General features: G+C 41.8%; 1 protein-coding gene across 1 annotated transcript in view; it reads right to left on the reverse strand.

The window, feature by feature from the left end:
- The window catches only part of SMC3 (structural maintenance of chromosomes 3), a 95606-nt gene that overhangs the window by 65804 nt on the left and 15794 nt on the right, over positions 1 to 14008 (reverse strand). Inside the window, exons 5-9 of the mRNA XM_073595899.1 lie at positions 8337 to 8408; positions 8176 to 8255; positions 5900 to 5978; positions 340 to 457; positions 86 to 261 (exon numbers count right to left, since the gene is read on the reverse strand). Coding sequence (XP_073452000.1) covers positions 86 to 261; positions 340 to 457; positions 5900 to 5978; positions 8176 to 8255; positions 8337 to 8408 — 525 coding nt within the window. The remainder of the gene's footprint in view (positions 1 to 85; positions 262 to 339; positions 458 to 5899; positions 5979 to 8175; positions 8256 to 8336; positions 8409 to 14008) is intronic.

Genomic DNA, 14008 nt, shown 5'->3' on the forward strand with positions numbered 1-14008 from the left:
AATGCATTGAAAGGTTACAAGGTGTGTATGTGCAAAGCTATAATGGTTCTGATGCAACGCTAGTGAATGGGTTAGAAAGACTTGCCTCGTCCAGTTTGGCCCGGGTTTCATTCAGCTCCTGGTTGTAGATGGTATACTCCAGTGCTCTTCTCATTTTATCCCACTTCTGGTACTGGGCCAGTTCTTCTTTCTCATCCTCTAGGGTGTGTAGTCGCTCTTCGATGTACTTCAGTAGCTCATTGATCTTTTCACGTTTACCCTCTGTAGTGAATCAAAAACGATTTGCAAAGATCTGTCTGATATAATCTTAACAGATGCTAAGTAAGGAACTTTACTAACCAGTTTCCTTCATCAAGGAGATACTCTCTTCTTTCCTCTCATCGTACACCCTAGTCCCAGCTACTTCCCGCAGCAGTTTCAGACGCTGAGAGTCGGGAGCTGTGGCCATCTGATTAATCTGAAAGAAGAAGAGCTAATTTGCCACAACCCAAAAAGGTATGCAAGTCAGCAGTTACAGAAAGTCTAGTAACTCCCAAACATTTTCTGGTGTACCCTCTTTGGAAGAAGTTGAACTTTGATTCCCAAAATGTACATTTTTTTTTGCATTACAAAAAAGGTAAATCTGATGTTTATTATTGATATTGAAAAAACATTAAAAAAAAAAAAAAAAAAAAAAGGGAACTGAATGCATAGTCCACAGCTGAGGGAACCTAGGTGCACCCTAGCAGACATGGGGTTCGGCCCCTAATATAGTATAATAATATAGTAATATAGACACACACACACACACACTTGTTCCAGTAACAGGTTCCCCACCAATGACATACGTTTTATAGGGCCCAGGTGCCTGTTTTTATGGCCAAACTTACATGTTAAAATGGGCTTATCCAAAATTGCTGCAGGAGTCCACAGTTGCAGACACATTTGGTTTATATTGTGGCTCTACTTTTTCCCTCCTAGTGTCTCAATCAATTTGAAAATTTGTCTTGTGACCATCACCCTCTCAGATTACTATGAGACAATGAACATGTTCCTATAGTAATCTTTGCCAGCAGCTTGGCAATGCTACACACAGCACACCCTCCCGGCACCTCTGGCTGAGGACATGTGGTGTTAAACCTACTTAGTGCCCAGCCCCTCCGTGCAGGGTCATGGTTGCTGCTCCCCCCCCCCCCCCCCAGGTGTACAGTTTGGGGAACACAGTGTTAGCCTAAAATAGGCACTTGGAAAAAAAAAATCTACAAATAAAAAAAAAAATAAAATACAAATACAATAAATGTAAAAACGGAACAGCAGAGAAACAAAACTAACATCAAAAGCTACAAAACATCAAAACAGCTTAGGCCCGTATCACACGGGTGATCCGAATAGTTTGTCAGTCTGTCAGTTTTTCAGGCGGACCTGATCAGACGGTCCATGTATCCCTATGGACCAGAGGATGTAAATGGATTTGTATCTACCCGCCTACCCCCAATTCGATCCGGTCCGCTCTGCAGAAACTGAGTAGACATGGACATATCATTTACCCTCTCTGATCAGCAGAGATGGGCAGACACATCCCCTGCTGAGCAAAATCGGATTTCGCCCTGTGTGAAAGGGGCCTTTTACAGTTTAGATCAATTTCTACTCTACTTCATCTCTCAACCATGGTTCTGTGGAACTCTAGGGTTCCTCCAGAGGTTGCTATGGGTTCAATGGACGATGAGAAATCTTGGATAATCACTGACACCAATGATCTTTTTAGCTTTACAGATGTTAGAGGGGCTTTTTCTGACTGACCACAATTGTAAGGAACATGCTTCCTAAAGACCACTATGCTAATATATCGTGAGTGGAATTATTTTCAGGGTTCCCCCCAAAACTGTAAGGCCTCTTTCACACTGGGTCGGTAGGGGGCGTCAGCGGTAAAACAGCGCTATTTTTAGCGCTGTTTTACCGCGGTATTCGGCCGCTAGCGGTGCGGTTTTAACCCCCCCGCTGGCAGCCGAAAAAAGGTTAAATCCACTCGTATAGCACGGCTATAGCCGCGGTAAAGCCGCGCTGTCCCATTGATTTCAATGGGCAGGAGCAGTTTAGGAGCGGTGAATACATCGCTCCTTCACTGCTCCAAAGATGCGGCTGACAGGAGATTTTTTCTTCTCCTGCCAGCGCACCGCTTCAGTGTGAAAGCCCTCGGGCTTTCACACTGAACAAACAGCGGAGGCTGTTTTGGGGCGGTTTGCAGGCGGTATTTTTAGCGCAATAACGCCTGCAAACCGCCCCAGTGTGAAAGGGGCCTTATTTCAAGGGTTCCTCCATGATATAAAAAAAAAAAAAAAAAAAAAAATGCGTTATAGATATTACTTATTATACATTTACTTAAAGTGGAAGAAAAGCCTAACTAGAACTATTAATTAAAATGTTCCCTCTCCTCTCTTCCTACCTACCCTGTGTAAAAAAAAAGATTTGTGTACTTACCCATTTCTAAAGAACTATGGTCTGATCAAATGATGCTTCAGCTCTGGCTCCCCTGTGTAAGAGGACGTTCAGCTGTAAATTCTGGGAGCCATGAAGTTACCCATACGCTCCCATGGCACAGCCAAAGACAGCGTGCCCTCCTCTGCCCCTGCAGCAGCCGCTCACCGACACAGGGAAGCTGGGGCTGCAGGATCACACAACCGGTGGGCAGTGGGTTAAAATAGGAGTACACAAATATTTTTTATGCAGGCTAGATAGGAGGAAGAGGGAGGAAGGAAATATTTTTAAGAATAGTTATAATTAGGCTTTTCTTCCATTTTAAATATAGATAATATTTTCTCTTCAAATTTCTTCACAGATACACTAACAAAATATTAACATATTCAATAAAAGCACCGTTAAAGTAGATGTGTGTTTAATACTGACCATGAGAGAGAACAGATGCACTTAAAAGGATATTTTTTTAATTTTTCCTGCAACTTTTCTCTGTGTTCACACAATGATATAGTACTGTAGGCAGGGCAAGTGATCAGAGACAATTAAGAATAATGTAACTGCCACATGTTTAAAGCTACAGATAACAGAGCAACACTAAAGACTGCTTTCACACTGAAAGCGCCGGCCGTTAGCGCTAAAGTGCCAGTTGCTTTAGCGCTGTTTAAGTGGCAGTTTTGCGTCGCTTTTAATCCCAAAAAGGGTTAAAAACTCCAGTTTTGCGCTTTTCAGTCGCTTTAAAAATCGCTGCCCTTTCATTCCAATGGGCAGGACGTTTTGGGAGTGCTAAATACAGTGTTCCCAACCTTCCCCCAAAGATGCTGCTTGCTGGACTTTTCCCGAACGTCCCGCAAGCACACCGCCTCAGTGTGAAAAGACACACAAATGAATGGGAGGTGGTTTTCAAGCACTTAGCAGAGGCTATTTCCAGCGTTAAAATGCCTGAAAACTGCCCCAGTGTGAAAGAGGTCTTATTCAAGAAACAAATCAGAATGCTAAATATAATGTTTCAGTTGTTAGCATACAGATAAACACAGTGGACATATACACGATTGAACTGTTTTGCCTTCCAAAAACATTGTAGATTCTATTTATGCTCTCTCCACCAATCTACAAAATGATTATATTAAGTTCACAACACTAATCAATGCAGTAAAGACTAATAGATTTGCAGTGCTATACCTTTCTCAATCAGTCTAAATCCGTTCTGGTCAACTTAATTAATGTTGTGGGTCTCAAGTGCGGCCCCTGACACCACAAGAAGCACGCACATAATACTCAGGAAATAAAATGCTACAGAAAACTGTCAGATTGCACACATGGAAGAGAAGATGGTCAGTGACTACAGACACACTACTAGAGATGACCAGGGTTTGCTGGTATGCTACAGGAGAAGGCCACAGACTGCAAACCCAATATATGAATTGCTGAAGACTAGAGACATGCTTTAAGAATCTTTTCTAGATTGGAGACACATTACATGAGAATGCTAAACATCACGTTTTTTTTGCTAAAAAATTACTTAGAACCTCCAAACGTTATAGATTGTTGCAACTTTTTACCTCGCACGGTATTTGCGCAGCAATTTTTCGAAGGCTTTTTTTTGGGGAAAAAAAAAAAGTTTTGTGCTTCAAAACAAAAAAAAAAAAAAAAACAGTCCAGTTAGTCCAATGTTTTTGCATATTGTGGAAGATGAAGTTACGCCGAGTAAATAGATACCGAACATGTCACACTTCAAAATTTCACACGCTCGTGGAATGGCACCAAATTTCAGTACTTAAAAATCCCCATAGGTGACGCTTGAAATTTTTTTACTGGTTACATGTTTTGAGTTACAGAGGAGGTCTAGGGACAAAATTATTGCTCTTGCTCCAACGTTCGCGTCGGTACCTCACATGTATGGTTTGAACACTGTTTTCATATGTGGGTGGGACTTACGTATGCGTTCCCTTCTGCGTGAGAGTACACGGGGACAGGGGCGCTTTAAATTTTTTTTTTTTTTTTTATTGTTAAATTATACTTTCTTTTTTTTATTTTGACACTTTTTTGAAAAAGAAAAAAAAAAAAACATTTTGATCACTTTTATTCCTATTACAAGGAATGTAAACATCCCTTGTAATAGGAATATGACATGACAGGTCCTCTTTATAGTGAGATATGGGGTCAATAAGACCCCACATCTCACCACTAGGCTGGGAAGCCTGAAATAAAAAATATATAAACCGATCACGGCTTCCCTGCCGAGGTGGCGCCTTTTTTTTTTTAATGCAGAGGCCGGGCATGACATCATAACATCGCGCCTGGCCCCCGACGATCATAGAGACTCCGGTGACCATCTGGTCCGCCAGAAATCTCTGTGATCAACATCCGGGGACGGCGGATCCTGTGTCCGACTCACCAATCGTAGCGGTGAGGCGGTAGAAGCACCGGAGGGCGGCGGGAGGGGGGGGACGGACATCCCCTCTCGCCTCCCATAAGAACGATCAAGCGGCGGAACAGCCGCTATGATTGTTCTTATGGTGTAGGGAATCTCCGGCTGAAAACGGCAATATCTGAATGATGTCTGCAGCTACAGGCATCATTCAGATATCCCAGCTCAAAGTCAGTCACGTCATACGACGGCGGGCGTGAGTCGGTTAATCAAAGCTTCCATATTTGTGATTCCTACAGCCACATAAAAATTAGTTAGGCCAAATATGAGATTTCTCCCAGCATTATAAATGATCAGGAAAAACAAAGAGAAAAGTAGTAGACATAACAAACAAAAACGTAAATATATTGTGAAAGAAATAAACCAAACCATTTTCTTTCTAGAAGCCAGTCTAATGAATATTTTTCTACATTGGCTTAAAGCGGAGATCCATCCAAAATTGGAACTTCCACTTTAAGCACTCTTCGCCCACTTAGATGCTACAGTTGTTTTTTTTTTGGAGGGGTCGGGTGCGACTCCTTCTTTCCCCTTCCTCTCTACAATCTTCTGGGACACGTCACAAGTCCCAGAAGATTACCTGGCCACTAAGAGAGAGCATGGGCAGTGCGCACCCGGCTGTGAAGCCGTAAGCTATCACAGCCAGGTGCCCACACTTTCAATGATGGCGCCGCGGAAAGGAGGGGGAAGAGGAGCAAGGCTTTGGGCGGCCGCATCGCTGGACCGTGGGACAGGTAAGTGTCTGTTTATTTAAAGTCAGCCTCTACACTTTTTGTAGCGGCGGACTTTTAATAAACTTACAAAACGAGTGGAACTCCGCTTTGGGTACAAAAACAGAATACTGTCCTAAGGGGGCCTAAAGTCTGCGGTGCAGAGGATCACAGAAGGACAGTGTAAAATAAGAGGTTGAGGTACAATTTAAAAATTGATTTATTTATAAAGAAATAGCTATTTGGGATCCTTTTATACCCAAATAAAAATTGCACTTTAAATACAACAGCACCAATAAAAAGGACATACCTTTCCCTGTTTTACAATGTAGTATGGATTACTGCGTGAAAAGCCAGCGCTTTCCAAAAGATTCATTACATCATTCTTCCTGTATGAAAAAGAAATTGGATTTTTTAATGTAGCCTACTCTACTGTACAACTGAAGAAAATACTCCATTTTCAAACACAAATACACAAAGTGATACAGAATTTTTAAAAATCCTGTGTTAGCATAGGTTAAAAGTAGATTTAAACCTAAAAACTGGGTGACCATTAGTTTGCTCAATGAACTGTGTACGAATTATGTTTTTTGCCTCCAAAAAACACAGACTAACAGAAGTGCATGTGAGAGTGTGACAACAAAGGAGCACAGCTGTCACCTTATAGCAGGAAGTGCCTTAATTATTAGGGACCTTCATTGCAGGATCCCCAGGGAGTATTTCAATGAAAAACACAAACTTAACCCCTTCCCGATACCGCCTCCTTGCCCTTTAGGAACTTCTAGATGCCGGGATGTGAAGGCGGGCAATCAGGTAAAGTGACCGTTGCGATTGGCTGTCACAGAGGTCACATGTTCGGAAAGCTCTCGATCGCAAGTATGCATCGAAGCTTTCCGGTCCCCGCCGTTGATTGTGCTCGGCGCGTAGTCTCAGCACACTTTTGTGTTTATATAGGGCCGCATACACTCACCAGCCACATTATTAGGTAAACCTTGCTAGCACCAGGTTGGACTCCCTTTTGCCTTCAGAACTGCCTTCATTCTTTGTGGCATAGATTTAACAAGGTGTTGGAAACATTTCTCAGAGATTTTGGTCCATATTGACATGATAGCTCCACCCAGTTTCTCCCATTCCACCACATCCCAAAGGTGCTCTACTGGATTGAGATCTGGTGACTGTGGAGGCCATTGGAGTACAGTGACCTCATTGTCATGTTCAAGAAACCAGTGGTGAGATGATTTGAGCTTTGTGACATGGTGCATTATCCTGCTGGAAGGAGCCATCAGAAGATGGGAACAATGTAGTCATGAAGGGATGGACATGGTCAGCAACAATACTCAGGTAGGCCATGGCTTTTAAACAATGCTCAATTGGTACTAAGGGGCCCAAAGTGTGCCAAAAAAATATCCCCCACACCATTACACCACCACCAGGCAGGATGGATCCATGCTTTCATGTTATTAATGCCAAATTTTGACCCTACCATCTGAATGTCACAGCTGAAAACGAGACTCATCAGACCAGGCAATGTTTTTCCAATCTTCTATTGTCCAATTCTGGTGAGCCTGTGCAAACTGTAGCCTCAGTTTGCTGTTCTTAGCTGACAGGAGTGGCACCCGGTGTGGTCTTCTGCTGCTGTAGCTCATCTGCTTCAAGGTTCGATGTGTTGTGCGTTCAGAGATGGTATTCTGCATACCTTGGTTGTAACGAGTGGTTATTTGAGTTACTGTTGCCCATTATCTCGAACCAGTCTGCCCATTCTCCTCTGACATCAACAAGGCATTTTCCTCCACACAACTTCCGCTCACTGGATATTTTCTCTTTTTCAGACCATTCTCTGTAAACCCTAGAGATGGTTGTGCGTGAAAATCCCAGTAGATCAGCAGTTTTTGAAATACTCAGACCAGTCTGTCTGACACGAATAACCATGCCACGTTCAAAGTCACTTAAATCCCCTTTTTTTTCCCCATTCTAAAGCTTGGTTTGAACTTCGGCAAATCGTCTTCACCACGTCTAGATGCCTAAATGCATTGAGTTGCTGCCATGTGATTGGCTGCTTAGCAATTTGTGTTACCAAGCAACTGAACAGGTGTGAAATTGGGAGTGGATGTGTGCTGCTTTAATGGGCTCCACTCCCAATTTCACTTTAGTTCCAGATCCTACCTATGTTAGAAGACTTAGCAATATACAGTCTTTTTCTTGGCCATAGTGCAGAACTATTTCTCTTAATCTTTAATTGAACAGGTGTACTAAAGTGGCCAGGTGTAATAAAGTGGCCAGCGAGTGTAGGCGTTAAAGCCCACCTGCTGAGAGGCTGCATATATGCGTGCGGCGAGCGGGAAGAGGTTAAAAAAAATTACTTTTAAAAATCACATGATATGTTAAAGTGTATATGCGTTTTTAGAAATTGGGTTTAGATCTATTAGATTTTAGAACTAAAGTAGAGAAGTAGCATTACATATTATTGGCTTTCAATGTATGATTATTCTGAGAAAGGCTCTCTTATATTGTGGAATCTTCATACCAAATGGCCTACTCCGCAAAACAATCAATAAAAAAAACCTAATTATTGGTGTCAACACTTACGTCACCATTTTCTTGTCTAGGAAATACTGATCCTTTTTGGCTCCAATCACTCTTCGTAGTGACACCTCCTCCTTGTCAATCTAATTAAAGAATTAACAAAAATTCAATTAAATGAGTTTTATAAAGATTTCATAAATAAAAACTGCAGAACTTAAACTTACTGGCAATCTGTTGTCGGAGTTATCGAATATAATTTCCACGAAGGCAGAAATGACTCGAGGACCTGTTCCTTCCTGAAAGAAAAAGTATTTTTAGTTTTACTGCATACACATCCATTTTGTAAGCCACAAATCTGTCTTCTATAAGAGCCCTTTCACACTGGGGCGGGCGGCGGCATCGTCGGTATGTGGCCGCTAGCGGGGCGGTTTTACCCCCCGCTAGCGGCCGAGAAATGGTTAAAAACCACCGCAAAGTGCCTCTGCTGAGGCGGTATAGCCGCGACGTCCCATTGATTTCAATGAGCAGGAGCGGTGAAGGAGCGGTATACACTCTGCTCCTTCACCGCTCCGAAGATGCTGCTAGCAGGACCTGCTAGCGCATCGCTCCAGTGTGAAAGCCCTCGGGGCTTTCACACTGGAATGAAAGCAGCGGCACTTTCGGGTCGGTTTGCAGGCATGATTATTAGCGCAATAGCGCCTGCAAACCGCCCCAGTGTGAAAGGACCCTAATAAAAGAATTACTTGACAGCTTGCCTGATGATTGCTACTGGCTAAAATGGAATTCCTGTTTAAATCAATACATTAAAATATAACTAAAAGGCAAAACTTTTTTTTTTTAGCTTTGGATAGTGGAGAGGAATTAGATCCCGTCAGGTTTTTATTTCTGCCTGTGCCCCGTTAAGGATAATTTACCTTCTCTATTTGTTTTGTTTACCATTATCACTGAAAGTGAAAGTAAAAGAAAATCCCAAATTTTGATTTGTCCCCAGAAAAGTAAGAGAGGGGAAATCTTTCAAATGGAGACACTAGGTTCAGGTGACCTGGGTCCCTAAGAAATTCCACTAAATTTGCAGGATTTCCTCTCACTTCCTGTTTGGTTATGGGACACATATGGCGAAAACAAATCTGATAGGGGTTATAACTTTCCCTTGCTCTATCCAAAATGAACAAAAAAAAAAAAAAAAAAAAAACTTTTGCCCATAGTTCTACTTTAACCCCTTTACGCTGAGCGTATGCAAATATGCCGCCCCCTGGACTGGGCTTCATTCCGTGGGGCCGCATATTTGCGTATCTCCCTTTGTGCTCAGAGTGCGTCTCCAGCACAGAGACCGGGGTCTCAGCAGGAGGTTTGGAATGAACAATAAGGACCCGCATAACCTGATTGCCGCGATAGCCTTTGATTGGCTATCACAGTAATCGGTCACTGAAGCCTGCCCCCCGAGTTTTCTCTCTGTGAATGAATGGAGATACATTGCATCTCTCTCTCTCCACTTGTAGAGGGGAAAAAAAAAAAAAAAAAAAAGAAGTTTGATAGATATATATATATTATATATATATATATATATATATATATATATATATATATATATATATATATATATATATATATATATATATATATATATATATATATAATTTTACACACACACAGTGGGGACGGAAAGTATTCAGACACCCTTAAATTTTTCACTCTTTGTTATATTGCAGCCATTTGCTAAAATCCTTTAAGTTCATTTTTTTTCCTCATTAATGTACACACAGCACCCCATATTGACAGAAAAACACAGAATTGTTGACATTTTTGCAGATTTATTAAAAAAAAAAAAAAAAAAAAACTAAAATATCACATGGTCCTAAGTATTCAGACCCTTTGCTGTGACACTCATATATTTAACTCAAGTGCTGTCCATTTCTTTTGATCATCCTTGAGATGGTTCTACACCTTCATTTGAGTCCAGATGTGTTTGATTATACTGATTTGACTTGATTAGGAAAGCCACACACCTGTCTATATAAGACCTTACAGCTCACAGTGCATGTCAGAGCAAATGAGAATCATGAGGTCAAAAGGAACTGCCTGAAGAGCTCAGAGACAAAATTGTGGCAAGGCACAGATCTGGCCAAGGTTACAAAAAAAAAAAATTCTGCTGCACTTAAGGTTCCTAAGAGCACAGTGGCCTCCATAATCCTTAAATGGAAGACGTTTGGGACGACCAGAACCCTTCCTAGAGCTGATCGTCCAGCCAAACTGAGCTATCGGGGGAGAAGAGCCTTGGTGAGAGAGGTAAAGAAGAACCCAAAGATCACTGTGGCTGAGCTCCAGAGATGCAGTTGGGAGATGGGAGAAGGTTGTAGAAAGTCAACCATCACTGCAGCCCTCCACCAGTCGGGGCTTTATGGCAGAGTGCCCCAACGGAAGCCTCTCCTCAGTGCAAGACACATGAAAGCCCGCATGGAGTTTGCTAAAAAACACCTGAAGGACTGGTGAGATAAGATTCTCTGGTCTGATGAGACCAAGATAGAACTTTTTGGCCATAATTCTAAGCGAAGCAAAATGATACCCCAGCTCCACTGTCAATATGATGATCTATGAACTGTGATCCGGTGCACTAGCCAGGGCGTTCAGGCCCCAAAATGCAGTACTTGAATCAGAAAAGGGCTGGCGACTCGAATGCTCTTGAATAAAAGTCCTTTATTGGGTTACATGGGTACACGGGTACAGGCTACGCTGACGCGTTTCGGCTAAGAAGCCTTAATCAAAACTTTCTGGCCTTAATTCTAAGCGGTATGTGTGGAGAAAACCAGGCACTGCTCATTACCTGTCCAATACAGTCCCAACAGTGAAGCATGGTGGTGGCAGCATCATGCTGTGGGGGTGTTTTTCAGCTGCAGGGACAGGACGACTGGTTGCAATCGAGGGAAAGATGAATGCGGCCAAGTACAGGGATATCCTGGACGAAAACCTTCTCCAGAGTGCTCGGGACCTCAGACTGGGCCGAAGGTTTATCTTCCCACAAGACAATGACCCTAAGCACACAGCTAAAATAACGAAGGAGTGGCTTCACAACAACTCCGTGACTGTTCTTGAATGGCCCAGCCAGAGCCCTGACTTAAACCCAATTGAGCATCTCTGGCGAGATCTAAAAATGGCTGTCCACCAATGTTTACCTGACATAACTGGAGAGGATCTGCAAGGAGGAATCACAGAGGATCCCCAAATCCAGGTGTGAAAAACTTGTTGCATCATTCTCAAAAAGACTCATGGCTGTATTAGATCAAAAGGGTGCTTCTACTAAATACTGAGCAAAGGGTCTGAATACTTAGGACCATGTGATATTTCAGTTTTTCTTTTTTAATAAATCTGCAAAAATGTCAACAATTCTGTGTTTTTCTGTCAATATGGGGTGCTGTGTGTACATTAATGAAGAAAAAAAATGAACTTAAATGATTTTATCAAATGGCTGCAATATAACAAAGAGTGAAAAATTTAACGGGGGCTGAATACTTTCCGTCCCCACTGTGTGTGTGTGTAAAATATATAACATATACACATACATTATATATATATATATATATATATATATATATATATATATATATATATATATATATATATATATATATATATATATATATATATATATATATATATATATATATACACACACACATATACATACACACACATACATATACACACACACACGTGGAGAGAGAGATGCAATGTATCTCCATTCATATATATATTTATATATATATATTTTTTTTTTATACAGAGCCTTGCAGAAGTATTCCCCCCCCTTGCCATTTTTCATGTTTTGTTGCCTAACAACCTGGAATTAACATGGATTGTTTGAGGATTTGCATCATTTAACCACTTGCCTACTGGGCACTTAAACCCCCCTCCTGCCCAGACCAATTTTCAGCTTTCAGTGCTCTCACACTTTGAACAACAATTACTCAGTCATATAATACTGTACCCAAATGAATTTTTTGTCCTTTTTTTCATACAAATAGAGCTTTCTTTTGGTGGTATTTGATCACCTCTGGGTTTTTTATTTTTTGCGCTATAAATGAAAAAAGACCGAAAATTTTGAGGGAAAAAAAAAAACCACATTTTTCTTTGTTTCTGTGATAAAATTTGCAAATTATTAATTTTTCTTCATAAATTTTGGCCACAATACTGCTCCATATCTTTGGTAAAAATAACCCAAATTAGTGGATATTATTTGGTCTTTGTGAAAGTTAGAGAGTCTGCAAGCTGTGGTGCAAATCATAGAAAATTGATCACACCTGATGTATCTCATTTCTTGCGACTCTAACAAGCCAGGAAAGTACAAATACCCCCAAATGACCCCCTTTTTTGAAAGCAGACATTCCAAGGTATTTAGTAAGATACATGGTGAGGTTTTTTATGTTGTCATTTTCTTTGCAAAATGAAGATTTTTTTTTTCCCCCACAAAATTGTCATTGTAATAGGTTATTTCTCTCACATAGCATGTGTATACCACAAATGACGCCTCAAAATACATTCTGCGTATTACGATACGTGTGGGACTCTTTCACAGCCTAGCCACAGAGGCCCAACATGCAGGGAGCACCATCAGGTGTTCTAGGGACATACATTACACATCTAAATTGTTGACTCCCTATTACACTTTTGAAGGCCCTGGAGCACCAGGACAATGACACGTGACATTGATGTGGCACTGATGACAGATGGCACTAATACGTGGCACTGATGACAGATGGCACTGGTGACACTGACAAATAGAACTTGACTGCTCTCACTAGATCCAAAGAGAGTAGTGACTTTACTTCCTTAGAACAGGATTCTGGAAAAAAATGAAGGTAAAACAATATCCTGGTTTAGGTGAAAACCTGAAACCACCTTTGGCAGAAAGCTAGGATGAGGACGCAATACCACTCTATCCTTGTGAACGATTAAATATGGCTCTTTACAAGAAAGAGCCGCCAGCTCTGATACCCTTCTTGCAGAAGAAATGGCTACCGGAAAACTAACTTCCTTGTCAAAAGGACCAAAGGAACACGTTGTATCGGCTCAAAAGGCTGTTTTTGTAATGCCGACAGAACTAAATTCAAGTCCCAAGGGTTCAGGGGTGCTTTAACAGGTGGATTAAGCCGCGTTAACCCCTGTATAAAGCTACAGACCAAAGAATGCGAAGCCAGCGGACGTTGAAACAATACTGATGAGGCCGAGACCTGGCCCTTGATAATACTCAAGGCCAGCTTCATCTCTAGCCCCATTAGCAGAAAGACAAGAATTCTACCTAAGACATACTTCCTAGGATGCCAAGCCCTGGATTCACACAAAGAAACATATGCCTTCCAGACTCTATAATATATGACTCTGGAAGTTGGCTTCCTTGCATTAATCAAGGTAGGTATCACTGAGCCTGAAAGCCCACAATTCTTTAGAATGTGGGTTTCAATAGCCAAACCGTTAAATTTAGCGTTTGTAAAAGTAGGATGGAACACTGGTCCCCGCGATAGCAGATCTGGACGTGGTGGTAGGGTTCATGGGTCCCCCACCTCCATCTTTACTATTTCTGCATACAAAGATCTTCTGGGCCACAAGAACTACCGACTTCCTTTCTCGCTTGATCCTGCGAAGAAGTCGAGGTAGCAGCAGAATAGGAGGGAATGCATAAATCAGTGAGAACCAATCCCATGGGGTCACCAACCCATCTGTTCTGCATCCGAGTGGTTCCCTTGTTCTTGACACAAAGTTGTCAACTTTGTTGTTGAACTTGGTTGAAAACAGATCTACATCCGGGATCCCCATCTTTGGCATATAGCCAGTTAGATGTCGGGGTGAAGGGACCATTCCCCCGGGAACAACTGCTGGCGACTTAAGTAGTCTGTCTGCCAGT

This window comes from Aquarana catesbeiana, linkage group LG08, assembly GCF_042186555.1.
Source record: "Aquarana catesbeiana isolate 2022-GZ linkage group LG08, ASM4218655v1, whole genome shotgun sequence".
NCBI lineage: Eukaryota > Metazoa > Chordata > Amphibia > Anura > Ranidae > Aquarana > Aquarana catesbeiana.